Source organism: Typopeltis vanoorti, chromosome 6 (assembly GCF_054136105.1).
Source record: "Typopeltis vanoorti isolate ZY-2024b chromosome 6, IOZ_Tvanoo_1.0, whole genome shotgun sequence".
Taxonomy (NCBI): Eukaryota; Metazoa; Arthropoda; class Arachnida; order Uropygi; family Thelyphonidae; genus Typopeltis; species Typopeltis vanoorti.
This window is the reverse complement of record NC_143554.1, coordinates 133,511,749-133,531,139: the sequence shown is the minus strand read 5'-3', so window position 1 is coordinate 133,531,139 and position 19,391 is coordinate 133,511,749. Positions and strand designations below refer to the sequence as shown.

At 33.8% G+C, this 19,391-nt stretch overlaps 1 protein-coding gene across 3 annotated transcripts in view; it reads left to right on the top strand.

Annotated features, from left to right (window-relative positions):
- The window catches only part of Synd (protein kinase C and casein kinase substrate in neurons protein Synd), a 323,165-nt gene extending 306,777 nt beyond the window's left edge, over window positions 1–16,388 (top strand). For all 3 annotated transcript variants that reach the window (XM_090394452.1, XM_090394450.1, XM_090394451.1), the window contains 2 exons: window positions 2,876–3,033; window positions 11,025–16,388. In XM_090394452.1, coding sequence (XP_090250578.1) covers window positions 2,876–3,033; window positions 11,025–11,137 — 271 coding nt within the window. In that variant the 3' untranslated portion in view covers window positions 11,138–16,388. The remainder of the gene's footprint in view (window positions 1–2,875; window positions 3,034–11,024) is intronic.
- The last annotated feature ends 3,003 nt before the right edge of the window (window positions 16,389–19,391 follow it).

Below are 19,391 nucleotides of genomic sequence, written 5' to 3'. Positions count from 1 at the left end.
CGATCGTTATTGGTGACGAAACATGGTGTTTTGAGTATGAGCCCGAAAAAAAGCACCAGGGTGCTAAGTGGCGACCACCAGAAGATGGGCATCTGAAAAAAAGTCGCTTGGAGAAGTCAAAAGTAAAGACAATGCTGATTTGTTTCTACGATTTCAAGGGCATTATCCACAAAGAATTCGTTCTGCCTGGCCAAATGATCGATGGTAAGTTTTATCTCAAAGTTTTAAAGTGATTGATAGCGAGAATTCATCGCATACGGTATGAATATCGTGATGCAGGCAGCTGGTCACTTTTGCAAGATAATGCACCATCTCATCGTTTGAATATTGTGAGACAGTTTCTGAGCAAAAACCAAGTTTGTGTGTTGGATCACTCGTAGTATTCACCTGATTTAGCACCCTGTGACTTCTTTCTCTTCCCCCGACTTCCTTTGTCGATGAAAGGAAAGCGATACGACACCATTGAAAATATTCAAGCGGCAGTAACCACGACCCTCAACTGTATCCCAAAAACCGATATAAAAAACTCATTTAATGAATTAATTGACCATGTCGAAGTTGAGGGAGAGTATATTGATTGAAATAAATGATTTGAATAATTATAATTTGCCTGTGTTTTATTTTCTATCAAAAGTTCAGTTTCTTTTTGGACAGAAGGTGTATCATGACCATTTTCTGAAATAAAAAGGCTTCTGTATGACACATGACATACCACTCTTCCTGTATTTGCAACATTCATATTGATAAGCATCATTTATTTGCAGATATTTAGTGTGAGATAAAAGCCAATAACACAAAATATATTGTGAATGCCATGCATTAGCAGATTAGCATAATGAGTGCAAGATGAGCAATTATAAGTCAGTCAAAATTGCCTGTGTGTGCACTTTTTTTTATATTCTCATATACAAAAGGTTGCAGAACCTATAATATGTTATGGCATTCCTCAAGGGTTCTACTAGAATGGAAAGGTGGTTTCGATGATATAAATAAAAAAGATAAAAATCAAAATTAAGTTTTTCCTAATTTTACTTAATTTAAAAAAAAAAAAGTTTGAGTTTTATCAAAAAAAGTGTTTCCTTGACATATCATTTCAAACAAACACAAACTTGGATTGCCAGTAATATTTTATGATTTTAGAGGAAAAGTACAGTGGTTAAAAGGTGGGAGGATTTTTCATACCATCTGCTTTATGCTTGCCTTTCTATAAGTATCAGTGGTAATAGCTCAACTGACACAAGCTGCCTTTACTTAACTTTATTTATTTATTTTATTTTTTTAAACTACAAATCTAAGATTGGTCTTCAGAAAGCAAAATGAATGAACACACACACATGCATGTGTATGTTTAGTTACCATTTTTTTTTAAACAGCCAAAGAGCTAAACAGTTAAAAATCACTATAGGAAGTCTTATCTTGTATTACCCACTGTATAATCAAAAAATATTTAGTCAAAAAATTTGGTAAGTTATTATACTATATATGATTTACCAAATTTCTTTTATTCTCAAAAGTGAATGGTAATTTTTTAAATATCTTGCAGATCATATCAAATTAGGATACAGCTAGTTTTAATAAACAAAAACAAACTAATCAGACCCACTCTGCAGTGAATCTCATTAAGAAAATATACGCCATTATAAATTTAATACATCACTATAAACTTGAACTTGACACTGCCATTCGCTTTACAACCACACCTTTTTCTTCACTTTTCTTTTTCTTCTCACATGCTTCAAAAAAGTGAGAAATGCCTTTATATTGGTCTGTTATATTGTTCTAATGCCTATTTAATTTATGAATCATTCTATCTCTGCCTCTATGATCACTTGACAAGTGGGTGTAATCTTCTTTAGTAATGTCATATATTATTCTCTGAATCTTCCATTGGAACAGAGTTTTTTTCTCTCTCTTCAACCATAATCAGGAGGAACCTTCCTTTCAGTATTTTTATTTTGTACTTCATTTATTAAATCTAGATGTTTATTGTGCAGCTATACATCCACACACTGTCAGATAATCAGCAAGGCTCAACTACTGTATCATCAATGACAAGTACAAAATTAAGGATGGCTTTTATAAATTGGGCATTAGGAATGTAATTATAAAAGAATTTTGTACAAGGTCACAATTTGGTGGTGATGATGACAAACTTATTTCCTCTGAAGAAGTGCCACCATAAAAATGTCTTTGAAAGGTACCTATAGTATAATCAACTGATGCAGGTCAGGGTTTTGCGATGTATCTAAGCAAAATGTCATACTACAAAATGTTTATGTGAAAAGAAATGTTTGCAGTTTGAATATATTATGGTTCATTAGGTGAAAATTGCAAAAATTATGATTTTCACTTTCATAAATTTATTTATATTCTTTATTTCAGAAATAATTACTTCTGTAGAACATCTAGGTATTTTATAAATTACCTAGTTAAAATATGAAATAGAATTCTTATTTCATACTTTAACTTAAAATGTTATTCTATAAAATACCTTGTTATTTTATGGAATAACTGAAGTATATACTTTAACATGTATGTGTAATCACACATATTTATAATAATTATTCTCCTCACATAAAGACCATTTAAAAGTGATTTATGGACCATAATCTCTGCCTTTGTTTTACTGAGAATTTTATTATTTTATGCACTTCCAGCATTTAATTAAATGCCATGCAGCTACTGTTATGCATTTAACTTACTATTCATGCCATCAAGCTTTTTGTTTTGCTTCAATCTAGAACTGAGCATGTTTATTATTCTCATTTTTGTAAGTAGAATGACAAACTATCTTAACATTTATTTATTACTGTCAGAATTAAGGTTAATACTAAAACTTAGTGAGATATAATGACCAAAATAATTCATTTAATAGAAATGGACAGCAAGAACAGAATCCATTTGATGAAGATCATGATGAATGGGATGAAGGTACTGCTGATGCCCTTGTAGATACAGGAGAACCAGGAATTCCTGTGAGAGCTTTATATGATTATGAAGGTGCCGAAGCTGATGAATTATCATTTAAACAAGGTATTGCTTTACATATAACCATTCTGTTTTTGAAGCATGTACATCATGCTATAATAGCCCTAACACAATCAAGATTCCATTATTAATGATATTTTCTCTTTCTTTCCTTAGCCTCTTATAGACAGTTCCTTCAGGATTGTAGACAGTAAATGTACATAATGTACAAAACTTAATATGACTAATTTTCATAATTAAAACTAATTTGTTATATTAGTGTAAGATTAAAAACTTTCCTAGTCAGCTTTCTGTGTTCCCGAAACAAAATAACTAGGTGTATTATTAAATTATTCAACCATTAATACACAAAATTATTTATTAGAGACTATTTTTCCACATATTACCTTAATGGACTTGTAATTTCAGCTATGGATTCTCTGTGGGGTCATAAAGATTCTAGCTTGCCCTATTCTAGACTAATCTTTTCCACTTCTTCTGCAGGTGATATTTGACAACTGAATTTTTCTATATGTAGGGAAGGGGAATTCCTGGTTTTCTTTTTGACTTCTCAAGAATACCATTTATTAACTGTCCATCCTTTGTTTCTTGCCAATTTTTTTAATGTGTTGTTCTTGTTACACTATTTATTTCAGGCATCTTTCTGATCTGCATATATGTAACAAATGTACATACACAAATTAAAGATATGCTCTAATTTGCTTATATTGCATATTATCCTTTCTCTGATTTGTTGGATTAGGATTAGAGATATTCCTCTTTTAATGTTGTATTCCATATTTCTGCTGAAAGGCTGTGACTATTAAATAAATGTAATCTTATTTCATCATCCAATTCCTGATATGTACCCTCGAAGAGTTTACAGGATACTTTGATGGTACTACATGAAAAGTTTACATTATTACTGACTTTCTGGCAATTTTATTCCAAATTCTATTATTACCTGTCAGGACTCCAATATTGTCAAAACTTATATTTCGGTCTTCTAAGGCACTAATTTATCAATCCACCAACAATTTTGGAACGCGTACAGCTACCTCCCAACATCCCTTCACAGTACACCTTGAAACCCACAGAACAAGTTTCTTTTCCTCCTCTTTCATCACTGCTACTGCTGTACTGTGGAACAGTCTTCCCCCTGATGTATTTCCCAAAGAATACAATATACAGGCTTTTAAATTGAATGTCAACAAGTTTCTCCTTTCCATCCCACTACCCATATACGGTACTAATGGTTGACCAGCCATCCTCTCGTATATGGGCATCAAATACTTGTTTGCTAATTTTCCCTCCCCATTCTGTTTAAGTGACCATATCATTTTGAGATTAGCTCTGCTCACACATACCTGGATGCTATCATTGTCAAGGTTCCTTTCTAATATCTTCTTCCATTGATCATCTCTGCACTCCTCTAATTTTCTCTCTCATATCTGTGATTTCTAGTTTTCGATGAACTGTTTTAACTCTGATCAAGTTCTCATATACATAAGCCAAAATTGGTTTGAATATGAGTTAGTGTAGTATTTGATTAATTTCTCTCTTATTCCATATAAATTAATCATTTGATTCTTCACCATACCAGCTTTGTTTATTCTGTCTATTTTCATATTTATTTGCCATTTTCACTAAAAATTGTGCTTAAATAGTTGAATTGTTTTACTTGTTCTATAGTTTCTCCATTTGACAGTGATATGAAAAGTTCTCAGCCTCGACCAGAGATGGCAACACTATCAGCATGATTTTTTTTTTTTTTTTATAAGTTGGTACGTCTGTCATAAGAATCAATGTGAAATTGCAAGTCATTCTATCAAGTAGTTTGTTTTATACAACTATCTGAAGCAAAAGTGTTGTCTGTGTCCCTTGAAATAGATCAAATTGAGTATTGTGCGGTTATAAAATTCTTTGTAAAAGGTTTGCAAAAGAAATTCATTTGAAGTTCATAAAAGTTTATGGGCACTCTTCTCCTTCATTTTTGACAATTAAGAAATGGGCTGCCGAGTTTAAACGTGGCCGTACCACCCTTGAAGATGAGTCACATTAAGGACGTCCAACACAAGAAATGAGCCACACATGAAGAACGTAACAACACCAGATATCATTAATCAAGTGCACGATATGGTATTGGATGACCGGCGAGTTAAAGTGCATGAAATTGCTGAGACTATAGTCATTTCAGAAGAACGTGTAGGATATATTTTGCATGAAGAATTGCAAATGAAAAAGCTTTGCGCAAGATGGGTGCCATGCTTGCTCACAGCAGATCAAAAACGTAGTCTCATGAAAATCTCCGAACAGTGCTTGGAGCATTTTAACAAGAATAAAACTGATTTTGTGCATCGATTTATTACTGTGGATGAGACTTGGATTCACCATTACATACCAGAATCCAAACAGCAGTCAAAACAGTGGGCATAAGCCGGTTGTTCAGTGCCAAAGAAGACAAAGTCAGTTCCATCAGCAGGAGAGGTCATGGCATCGGTGTTTTGGGATGCTAAAGGCATTTTGTTTATTAATTATCTTGAAAAAGGTAAAATAATAACCGGGGAATATTATTTTGATCTTTTAACCAGACTAGACGAAAAAATTCATGAGAAAAGACCCGGTTTGCAAAGAAAAAAAATCATCTTTCATCAGGAAAATGCACCTGCCCACAAAGGTTTCTTGGCAATGGGAAAATTAAGGGATCTGCACTATGAATTGTTGGAACATCTATCCTATTTCCCAGATTTGGCTCCCTCTGATTTCTATTTCTTCCAAAAACTAAAACTCTTTCTCACTGGTCAGCTGCACTACAGCTGCAATTACAAGAGGTGATTGCAGCTGTAGAGAGGAATTTTGCAGATCTTACTGAGAACCACTACAGGGATAGGATAATGGCACTGGAGCATTGCTGGAATAATTGTTGAAAAATAAAAATAATTTTGAAATTATGTTTGTTTTTTCATTGTTAGGCCGAGAACTTTTCAGACCACCCTCATATATCCATTTGATAATGTTTAATTTCTCATAATCCATAAAAATTAGTGGTTTTTTTTTTTTTTTTTTTTTTTTTTTTTTTTTTTCCATACTGATTGTCTTTTTGGGAAGCAACATAATACAAAAAACAGTAACCTACGTCCCTTGGAAATTCAATAAAAATGAACAATCATATTGCAAACAAAATCAGTAATGGGAAAGAGCTGCTTGTATCTCCTACAACCTCATATACCGATAAATTACAAATCAAAATACTACTGTAAAAATAAGTTTACAGAATATGAAGATAAAGATATATTAGAAGTTTGGAGTAATTACTTTGAAAGACTGCTAATGAAACAAGAAGTGAGAGAATGGTAGCAGAAAACATTTAAGAGGAATACAATACTTGAAGTAGAAAAGCCATCAAAAACCTAAAATGTGAACATATAGCTGGAGTAGATAATGTTTGAACCGAAGTGCTCAGATATGGAGGTACAGAAGTTTTATGGTTGCTGCACTACATTAATTCAGAAAGCATAGTTAGAAGGTTAAATTTGGGATAATTGGAGTATAACTCTCTTACTACCCAACTTAAAATGAAAGAAAACTGAATGGAAGAATTACAGAAGAATTTCCACTCTGAGTGCTCTAAGTAAGGTTTATGCAAGCATACTTAAGAAGCTAAGAAACATTCTGGAAGAGAAAAATTTAGAGAATAAGCTGGATTTAGGCGAAACAGGTTGTCAGAATTAGATTTTCATTTTAAGACAAGGATCTCTAATAATTCTTTATGCTATAAACAACACTAAGAGAGGAAAAAATATATTTAATTTTTAAAATTTTTTTCCTCTCTTGGTTGTTTATGCAGTGAAGCATTATTATAAATAACCTAAGCCAGGGTGCCACATGATAAGCTGATATTTAAGTTGCAGCACATGGGTCTGGATGTCAGATTGGTCAACTGGATTCAGGATTGGCTGTCCGATAGGTATCAGAGAGTTGTGTATGGTGGGACAGTTTCAAGGAGACAGAAGGTTACAAGTGGGGTCCCACAGGGCTCAGTACTTCGACCTATATTGTTTAACCTTTATATCAATGACATTGTCAGTGGATTGCAAGGGGATATTCAGTTGTTTTGCAGATGATGCGAAGCTGGGAAGGATTATTAGTAATAGTGCAGATGTGGTAGCCCTGCAAGAGGATTTGAATAAGCTAGATAGATGGGCAAATGAATGGGGGTATCGGTTTAATGCAGCAAAATGTAAGGTTTTGAGGTTTGAGAAACATCGATGGGATGCTGCATACTCTATGGGAGGAGTTATACTGGAGGAAGTAGGGGAGATAAGAGATCTGGGTTGATGATTGATAGAAACCTTAAATTTAGGGAACATATTGTAAATGTGGTGAAGATAACACAGAGGATTGCTGCAATAATGAGGAGGACACTGACCTGCAGAGATAAAAGGGTTATCATTCCATTGTATAAGTCTCTGATCAGACCACACTTAGACTATTGTTCTCAGATTTGGTCCCCAGGATTTGAAGGGGATAAATTAACTGCTGGAAAGGGTACAAAGGTGGATAACAAAGATGATTTCAGGACTGTACCATGTTAGTTAAGAGGATTGGCTGAGGGAATGTGGACTGCAGAGTTTAGTGGATAGAAGAAGGAGAGGTGATATGATTGAGACTTTTAAACTGTTGAGAGGTGGTTACAGGGTTGACACTACAGAGTTCTTTCACTTAGTTGAACAGCAGGAAGGAGTGATGACAAGGGGCCATCCCTGGAAGTTACGAAAAGAAACTGTGAGGGTGAGGGGGGGGGATGGTTGTTAGGTGGGAAATGAATTCCATCACCTAGTGTTAGACTGCTACTCTGCTTATTGGAGGACTGAAGTGGCTGGAAAAGTTCCATGTTTGATCTCTGTAACAGGGTTTTCAGATTATGTAAAAAATAAATAAAATAATCCTGGTGTTTATACATTGATTCTCCAGCATCATGTGGTTAAAGGAAATTAACAATGTAGACTAGATAATAACTAAAAATATTTAATTATTACTTCGTACATTTCACCAAAGTTAAATTGGCATCTTCAGGGATAAATACACTAGTATTAAACACATGGACAAAGGTACACTTCAGTAACAAAGCTGAAGTGTGCCTTACTTCAACCTTAGTATCACCTCTGGGTTCTGGCTCCCACTGATGAGCCCTCAATAAAGGTAGAAACCGGTCTGGGTAATGACCCTTTCCATAATGCATACCATTATACATGTCTGCAAGGAGATGTGCTTTGCATTCCACTATCCTCGAAGCAGAAGCCATCAACATACTCAAGTTGCAGGCCAAAACTTTGCCATCACGTCCAGACACACATCAAGCAAAGATTTCAAGTCAATTGAATAATTGACTTGAAATCTTATGGATTCATATTCATATGGAATAAGAGAGAAATTAATCGGAACACTAAATTAGCTGTATATAAGACAGTGTTCAAACCAGTTTTAACTTATGGATCTGAGAGCTGGGTCAGAAGTAAAACACTTGACCAAAGACTAGAGACCGTAGATATGAGAGTCCTGAGAAAGATTAGAGGCATGAACAGAACGAGGATATTAGGAAAGAACTTGACATTGTCAGCATCTAGGAATGCGCTAGCAGAGCTAATCTCAGGTGGTATGGTCACTTAAATAGAATGGGATAGGAAAGATTAGCAAAACAAGTGTTCTCTGCCAAGTTGGCAGGAAAACGACCCAGAGGAAGACCAAGATATAGGTGGATTGATACGGTACAAAGTGCCTTAGACGATAGAAATATAAGATCTGATAATGTTGGAGTCTTGACAAGTAACAGACTGGTTTAGAGGAAAATTGTAAATAGGAAGTTAGTAATGATGTAAATTTTTCGTGTAGTACTATCATATCCTATACACCCCCCCCTTGAGGGTACATGGCAGGAATTTGATGATGATGATCGAGTGTGGAATGTAAAACCTTCCTGCCAGTGAGACCAACAACATGCTATCATAGATGCAACCTTCCCAACAAAGAACATAAAGCCCTTCTACATCTAAGAAATAATAAAAATATAATAATCCTGAATGTAGACAAGGGCAATGCTACTGTCATTGCCCTTGTCTACATTTTAAACTATACAGATTATAATGGGAAAATGACCACCCTTCTTAAAGATCGATCCACCTACCGCCTACTAAATTATGACCCTCCCACACACAAATTACAACCATCCATAGACTGCTAATAATGTTATTACTTCCTGGCCAGCAAATGTAACCAAGAAAATAAACCCTGTGATTCCAGACCCCCCCACCACCATGTATTTATGAACTTCCAAAAATCCATAAGGAGGATGTATCTCTGTGCCCAATTGCAGATGGTATAGACTCACTCACCTACAAACTAGCTAAACATATAGCTAAAGTGCTTTCTTGTACTACTGGCAATATTTCATCACTTATCAAAAACTCGGCCCATTTCAAGTTCCGTATACAAGACCTGACACTCCACAACACTTAATGGTCAGTTTCAATGTCTCCTTATTCACAAATGTCCCACATAAGGACACCTTGGCACTTATTCAAACAGAATTTCCTCCTGATATCTCAGCCCTGTTTCAGTTCACTGTGAACTCGGACTTTTTGTTTGGCAAGGAAAATTCTACTAACAAATCAAGGATATAACCATGGGCTTCCCATTTTCCCCACCTTGGCTAACGTTTTCATTAAGACGTTTGAAAAGAATGCCCTAAATCCTCCCCCCTCCCCACACTTTAACCTACTACTTGGCTATGCTATGCAGACAATATGTTCACAATTTGGCCGTATGCCAGGACACCTTACACACTTTCCTATCCCATTTGAACATCCAAGGATCCAATTCACAACAGATATAGAAAGTAAGAACAGTCTGCAATTCCTAGACACCCTAATTAGAAGACAATCAAATGGGTCTGACCTTCACAGTCTACAGAAAACCTTCACACACACACAGGTAAATATATCCATTAACAGTCACATAACCCCCCCCCCCCACCTCCTCCAACAATTTGGGACTATAGAAACCTTAGTCCACCAGGCAAAATTAACTTTCTCAGATAACATTACCCTCAACACAGAACTCATCCACATAAAAAATGCCTTTTGAGCCAATGACTACATCTCCCACCAAATAAAAAGAATTTTAACACCATGTACCCACACAATCCCTTCCAAACATAGATTACAATAAATTCCTCACTATCACCTATATTCATGGTGTCCCAGAAAAGATGACCAAGATCTTTAAAAAGTACAATCTTGTAACCACTTATAAACTATATGCAAAGCTAGCAACCCGTTTCCACTCCCCCAAAAGACCAGCTACAACCTCTGGATTTACCCAGTGTGTGCCAGGCCAGAGTGTACCCTGCAGCTGTAATGGTTTATATTATGGACAAACAGATAGGACAGCCAACATCTGTATATCAGAGCATCAGGATTACATCTGATTCCATCATTACGGTCACTCAGGATTAGTAGAACATGCCCTGGATACCAGGCACAGGATCAATTTCCACAGATTTGAGAAAAAAATAGGCTTTTCCTCAAATCTGCTGTAGCCCTTACCAACTATCCCAACCTAAACAAATATGGTTCTATCAGACTGCCTGTCATATGAAAAAAAAAAACCCTCATTTGCAGACAGTCAACACAAAATCAAGAACACCCAATAGGTGGCATAATTATAGGACTTTAGGTCTTCCTGTAATTATCTCCTGTTCCATGTTTGTTACGGAAGTTTGCTTGGTGCATGTGTTTAATCCCTGAAGATGTCGATTTAACTTCAGCAAAATATAGGAAGTAATAATTAAATATTTGTAGTTAGTCTACATTGTTAATTTCCTTTAACACCACAATGTTAATAATATAAATAAATAAACCCACCTACAGTACTAATGCACTATAGGTTTACAATCTTTAGTGGGTGGAAGTTAAAAAAAAAATTAAACTTTATATTTTATAATAATTTTTTTGGAGTAAAATTATTTAGTAAATAGTTTTCTTTTAAAATTTTCAAAGGTGATATGTTTGAGAAGCTTGAAGATGAAGATGAGCAAGGATGGTGTAAAGGACGCAAAGATGGACGTGTTGGTCTCTATCCAGCTAACTATGTGGAGGTTATTGGTAATTAGATTATCAATGCGGGCAGGCTGCATTGATAATAAATCAAAAAACTGGCAAGATTCAGAGCAGAATTTGTAGAAGTGTCAGGTTTGTTAATGTTCTGGTGTGCCAATAATACCTCCTAGCTGCATCGTGTTTCCATGTATAGTGATTTTTGAATAGGTGCAGCCTGCAGTCATTTAATTGAGAAGGAAGGAGTATGTTTCTCTATAATGATAAATATTTTTGCTAGCAAGAGTGTGTGTGTGTGCATGAGAGAGTGAGAAGTTTTTGAATCTCAAACTGTTCAGGAAATAATGGGATTCTGAAATAAGGGAGAAATTTGTAAGTAATATATGTAGAAATGTGTGCATACCTTGGTCGGTGCACATGTATGTAATGCAGGAAATGAAATCCTTTGCACTATTTTTTCAATAGTGGTAGTCATTGCTAAAGGCCACGCAGCAATTTCCGCAGATTATATATAAAAATATATATATATATATATTTACATATGTGTTGTGAACTGTGAAATGACTGGATTTGCTTTTAGATCGCATAACACTGGATAAAATTTCATGGATAATCTCAATGATGCACTTCTTATAAACAGCATGAAAAGTAATTTGAGGTTAGCTGCTGATCCCACCCATATATACTTAGTGCTCAATGCAAGTTATACCCTTCATCCTGCCCACCTACTACAAAGATTTGTGTGTACTTCTACTCTACTTACTGCTATGTGGATATGAAGAGATGTGCACACATTTAAATTTTGTGGAAGTTACTATTTGAAACATCATAAAGCTTACAAATATAAACATTCCACTGTGTGGAATGTTTTGTCTTCTATTATATGAACGTTCTTAATTTTATGCATGAGCTAATGTTAATATGTGAAATTCAGTATTCTGTTTGTTACTGTTTTGTTGGAATTATGACTGACATATCATCTCTGGCAAAAAAAAAAAAAAAGGCACAGCAGATATAGCTACATATTATATTACTTTATTTTGGTACAAGTGATTATATATGCAGTTTTGATAATCTGCTACTAATTTCAGTATGAAGGCATTTATTTAAGGATTTGCTGGTTATTCCACCTGCATTCTTGAAATGATGAGATAAGTGAGTATGAAAGGGGCAATTCATGTGTGAATATATTGTGTTCATGATATAAAAGGAATTATAGTCTTCTTGATATTAATGATAAAAAATGTACTGTTGTTTATTGTTAATTTTTATATTTTATGTTTGTAAATGAATATTTTTCTCCACTCCTCTTTCTAATCCTGGGTTTGTAATTGTTACCTACAGCCCTACTAGTCCTTGGCTCATACTTCTATAATGTTCTTTAGCTAGTATGAACAAAATGTTCTTTTATACTAAAACCACTATATATATTTTTTGCACTTCCTCTCTGTGCATCAGACCTGATCTATAAATATTTAAGATTTAATTTTTGGTATTTTACATATTTAAAACATATCAGTGGTTAATTAAGTAATCAGGATACCTCATCAGCACTTGTTAACAGATGTTGTGAAGTACTGTTTAATATATATGATAATCTGTTAAGTTTAAATGATGTATTTGTGCACTTGTAGTTAGCGTATGGCAGACATAGAAGGAATTTCTCAAAGTACATTTTGCTCAGCCATATTAAAACCAATCTCCCAGTATAGAGGACCAGTAAATATAATAATAATACCTAATATTAATAGATGTAATATACTGTGTTTAGTAGCTAGTATTTTGTTATCCCAGTGTAACATGAATTTTTGTGGATTAATGACACACAGGAGTCAAAGACCAAGATATATATATTTATATATGTTTTCATGGGGTATACGTTTTTATTGATGCAGAGCAAAACAGAAGCATTTAATTAGCCAGCTGACCAAAGGCTCTGTAGTCATAAGCTTCAAATAAGCTTTTTTCTGCAAGACAAGATTTTATTAATTCTATTTGCCTATTGGTATTTTTTAATGAAATAAATTTTACAAAGGTGCTTTTCACAGCTTTGTTTTTCAGGCATGTATAAGAAATTAAAAACAACTTTGTAACTGTTTTACTGGTGTTGAAAATAGTCTTAAACTATGCATAATCTGGATCAATATATTTGTATTTATAAATATATGTGAAGTCAAATACTAAAAAGAAAAGAAAAAAGTGACTCTTGAAAGCCAGAATTACATGTAAGTTGAAGTATTTGCTTTTAACCTTTTCACTGCTGAGAAAATAGAAGCCAGCCAAAACTCTCCTTGCTGACTTATTTTCAAAATTTCTTTTATAATGTAAATTAAAAAAAGAACATATAAAGGCTGTTTGTTTTCAAATCGAGGTTAACCAAACCTCGATTTAAACCCAAAATCGAGGTTAATCATATCGCCTCCATCATCTTTTCAAAATGTAGCCATTTTACAATATTTTTTGAAACTGAGATACACGTATATCAGCTCGCTCGCTCTCCTTTTCTTCTCTTTAAGTGAGATGTTTGAACACACATGGCAATACTTAGTGGGATTTTTCTATTTTTGCAGATAGAAAACTAACATTGGGAAGTATCTTCCTTTCAGTCTAATGGGTTGGTCACCAAGTGATGAACATCCCATTTTAGTGGTTGCTTTTGGTGTATGGCAGTTTTGAAATTTCTCTTATGAGAGTCACTTGAAAATATTATTATTATGTGACACCTCCAAGGAGTCCAAAGACTCATTAAGGGAGGGCACCTACTCTACAACTCTCCATCTCCACCACTCAATGCCATCTACTGCCCACCACCACTAGTATTTTCACAGACAATCACAAACATCCATGCCCACGGCAGAATTCGAACCTGCTGCCTTTTGGCTGGAAAGTGGATATGCTACCCACTCAACTGCAAGTATTATGTTTTACTTTGTAGTGTCTGAGAATTTAGAACTGTTATGTGCAAGAGTTGGAAAAAAATAACTTTCTCTACTGCATCAAGACAAGCATTTAGTAGAACTACTCATCATATTTGATCTGTCATCTGCTCCCATATATTGTTATTGCAGTCTGTTACACATTAGGTTTTTATTTTTGATTGAAGTCTAATTGTCTCTTTCTTTCCTGATGATTTCATGCAGTTTTCATGACTTGTGGTTAGCATGCAGACTTCCCAATATTTCTTTTACTATCCTTGGGAGGGCATGGACTGTGTGACACATCAGCCAGGATATTTCTCTATGTGCACCAGTACAAATATTTTCCTCCTGATAGTAAATATAGACAAATGTGCTTGAGTTGAACTGAATTAAATGATATTCATAATAGATGTCACACTTTGCCAACAAAATACAAATATGTTTAAAAGTCGTTTGTTTCAGCAGCAATTTTTTAATGCAAATGCACACTCAAGAATATTCAAGCTCAGTGAGAACACCATTTTTAAACTGCATGAGATAACTTGAACTTAGCAGTGAAAAGGTTAACATTCAGATTTATTTTCTTTTAACTTTTTTTAAAGTAAAAAAAAAGTATGAAGTTTATTTTATTTTGATCAGTATTTGGTAAAAATCAATATTGAATATTGTTCAGAAACTTTATTTTATGCAATACATACAAAAGGTTTGCTCAGCTAGATTGAATGAAAATTATTTATATTGATAAATTAATCAGTCATGCAATTATTATAGCATGCATCTGAAGGAGACATGTAAACCATTTTTTAAGTTCATTTATTGAAAACATGAAACTGCATATTTTTTAATATTTTCTTCCTACCCTTTATCAAAAAAATAGTTATCATTTGTAGATTATAGTTAGCAATATTCAAAAAAATCTCTTAATGGATGGTCATTGCAGTTCTAAAATTAACTTGCATTATAATTGCTTTCATTATAATTTGTAAGCATTTATAATGGCATTGTATGAAGGGGGTTTATGCTTAGAAAATTAATGCTGTATTTTATATAAAATTGATAGAGCTACTTCAAGAGGATACAAAACTGCATGTATCATTGTCTTGTTCAACATTTTCATCAGTAGTAGGGATTAAGAGCATATTTAATATCAATGAACAAAACAAATTTTTAGTTAATAAATGGAAACTTTATAATGTTATTTTTTTATCACCTTCTAGATGAGATAATTTTTAGAGTTTTGCATTTCACTGCCTAATTTGTATTTTTATATGTACTTGCATATATTTTAACCTTTTCCTCTGTTATTAGAATGTATACATTGGGTTTCTTTTTTTTATGCAACTGCTGTTTCATTTATGCATTTTTCTTTATTGCTATGATCAAATTTTTTTTTTTTAATTTGTACAGAGGAATAAGTTATGTCCTTTTTTTTTAAAAAAAAAAAAATTGTATAATTTATGTAAATCAAGACTTGCTGACTGTTCATCATACCTGATTTTATGCTCAAACCTGGTAGCTAAAAATGTTAACAGAAGCAAGCCTACTAAGTGTACAAAGTTTTGAATAATAAGTGCAATTCTACTGTGAAAATATAAATATTAATTCAGATGTGTAGTTATAGATTGACATTAAAATAATTAAAATTCTTGTTTAGTTTACTGAGCTTTCTTTAGTTTACAGAATTTTAATTATACATTCCATTACTATGTCCATATTTACTGTATGTAAAATTGCATACTTTTGTATTCTATTTAATTTTTAAGTAAATTCAAACATTTATGAATAACTGTAGTATGATAGTCATTATATTTTCTCTTAGTTTCTAACCATGTAAATAACTTAAATTTTATAATTAAGATTTTGAGCATTAGTTCTGAATAGCCATGGATGGTTCAAAAAAAAAAAAAAAAAAAAAGATGAATTATATATTGCATAATATGCAAAAAAATAGTGTCATGTATCTTTTCATTATTTTTCTGTAACTATATGTACAATGTTTTCCCACAATCATATATATAAATACACACACATGCCCCTAATTGTTTGTCTGTTACTGTAACAGAGAAAAAAAGGCAGCTGCATCCCTGTGTATATTAATAAAAAAGAAAAAGAAAAGAAAAGTAGCAATAAAAATATTAAGTAGGATGATTTTGTCAACTTGTTACTTAGACCATTGTTTTAATTAAGAATTGCTACTGAAAAAATATTGAAATTTGTAATTTGTTTTGTATCAAATGGCAACATCAAAATATCAAGTCTTCCAAATCTCATGCTGAAGAGATTTTTTTTTTAATCTTTCTAATAGTTATTATTGGAGTGATATCCTTGATCTGTAAACCTTACACATCTAGGCTTCAGAATTAATTAAATAAAGACAATAGAGTGAGCATGTTGAATGTCTTTTCTAAATTATTGTATAAGAATGGATAAATAATTTTTATATATCAGTTGAAAACTAAGTTATACCACCTTCTACTTCAAAGCATATCCTTAGCATGATGAAAGAAAATGTAATAACATTTTTTTAAAATATTTTGCATTATCTTCAGTTGGTGTTAACAAAATCAGTATGACTAATAACTTATTTCATTGTGTGTGTGTGTGTATTGGAAGAGCTCTTAGTAACAAAAATTAATAGGATAGTATGATTATAATTTGTATGTGTAAAAACTTTCAGTTATAACAAAAAATAGCTATAAAGTAATAAGATATATTCTTTTAATATATTCTAATTAAAATATGTTTTTCTTCATTTTTTTCTTTCAATCTTGGGAAGCCATATATGTAATAGCATCAATAGTACTAGTGTTATTTCTAGGCCTCCATGGAGTCAGAATCATTTCAGGAGTATCACTTACCATGATGCTGCCATTGTTCAGTACCTTGTTGAACTTTTCTTTTGAAATTGTTTTCAAACATTTTCATCACTTTTGAATATCTTCAGTGCTATCAAATATTTTGCCCTTTCAAAACAGCTTTATTTCTGGAAAGAGAAGTCATTTGACATCAAGGCTGGAAAAGAAAGTATGTGATAATTTTTTGTTTTAAAAAAATATGTCAATGCGGGGTGCTTAAGGGTCAAAGCTGTATAACTGAGAGGAGACCTCCACATAGCCTTTAAAGGAATGCGGAGAACCGACCAGGGCTTCTGACCTAATGTCCAATCCTCACCTTCTCGTGGTGCACCCTGTTGGGTATCTGCTTTGATACTCAACGAACGAGGATGGGCTGGCAATTTGGGATTTAGCCGACCAAATTGTATTCTTATTGGTTAAACCAAAATAAAAAAATGATGGTACAAAATGACAAAATTTCATGCCTGCTTGGCGTCGCCCAGTTAAACAAGGCCCCCGTTGTTTTTGCCAGGGAAACTAGGGCGAACAGCGAAAAGTCAGCTACTGGAACAAATCTGAAAACAAACCCCAACTCAACATCACCAGAGTTAAAGATCGGTATTATCAACGTAAGAAGCCTGAATGGCAAAGAAATGGAGCTAGCTGAGGAATTAGATAAGTACCAGATCGACATAATAGGGGTGACTGAAACAAAAAAGACCAAAACTGGTGAGATCTTTCTGAGCAATAAATACAAAATGTTACATTCAGGCAATGACTCAAGGAAAAGGAGTAGCCATAGTATTCAACACAAAATACGAGGCTAATCTTCTTGAATGGCAGTCAGTCTCAAGTAGAGTAATGTGGGCAAATATGAGAATGGGGGAACTAGACAATAAGACTTATTTGTGCCTATGGTCCCACAGAAGGTTCTACTAAGGTAGAAGTGGAGGAATTTTTTGAGGCAATAGAAAAAGAAACTGACACAATGAAAAAGGAAAAGTTGGTCCTTGTTGGGTATCTAAATAGCAGAGTAAGAAATGATTGTGAGACATACAAAAATATTTTGGGAAAATTTGGAGAAAAGAGCAAAGCTAATAATAATGGCAAATATCTGTTGGATTTCTGCTCAGGACATGGACTGGTTATTACTAACACCATGTTCCAACATAAAAATGTGCACAAATTCACATGGAGAGAAGAGGCTAGAAATAAGAAAAGTCTCATTGACTATGTTATTGTTGATAGTGATGTTTTCTCCCTGGTGCAGGACACCTGAGTGTACAGAGGATTTGAAATTGGAAGTGATCACTATTTAGTCTTGAGCAGGATAAAATTGAATTTCATATTGAAAAGAATAACATGTAAGAAAGTTTTAAAGCGAATAAAAGTTGAGCAGCTCTCAGATGTGAACTGTAGACTAAAATACAGAAAGATTATTGAAAAGAAAATGAAAGAGTTTGAGAACAGTAATCAAACCTTCGAGATTCAGTGGCAAACTCTGAAGAAAACATTGATTGATTCTGCCAGAGAGGCATGTGGTGAGGTTGTGTGCAAGGATAAAAAAATCAGAACTCCCTGGTGGACACAGGAAGTTAAAGAGGCAGTGAAGGAAAAGAAGAAAGCATATCAAAAGTTCCTGGAAAATAAGTCAGCTTTTACTCTTACAGAATACAGAGACAAATGTAAGAAAGCTAAACAGTGTGTAAAACTAGCTAAACAAAAGTCATGGGAGGACTTTGGCAAGAATATAGAAAATAAATATCAAGAAGGTGGCAAAATATTTTGGAGGTTGTTGAAGAAGCTTAGGAATGGAGGAAAGAGTGCTGTAAAAGGAGTTAGAGATGATAAAGGTGACATGAAAACAGGAGAAAAAGAAATCCTTGAAGTATGGAGTAATTACTTTGAAAAACTGCTAAATGAAACAAGCAGTGATCACAGCACAGTGATAAAAAAACACTGACCAGGCATGCAGTCAGGAATACATATCCATACTTGAAGTAGAAAAAGCCATCAAAGGCTTGAAATGTGGAAAGGGAGCAGGAGTAGATGATATTCGACCAGAAATGCTTTAGTATGGTGGTATAAACGTCTTACAGTGGTTGCACTGCATAGTTCAGAAAGCCTGGACAGAGGGACGAATTCCCGATGATTGGAGTAGAGCTCTCATAGCACCCATATATAAAAAGGGAAATAAAACTGAATGTGAGAATTACAGAGGTGTTTCCCTTCTGAGTGTTCTTGGCAAGATCTATGCAAGTATACTTGAGAAACAGTTGAGAAGAATTGTGGAAGAAAAGCTTGGTGAAGAACAAGCTGGATTCAGGCCAAATAGAGGCTGTCAGGATCAGATCTTCATTTACGACAAATAGTCGAGAAAGCATGGGAATATAACAAAGATCTGTATTTAAGTTTTGTCGATTTGGAAAAGGCATATGACAAGGTGCCAAGAGAGAAGCTATTCAATACGCTGCAGTTATATGGTGTCAATGGGACATTATATCAAGCAATACTTAGTCTTTATTTGAGTTGTGAGTCAGCAGTTAGAATTGAAGGAA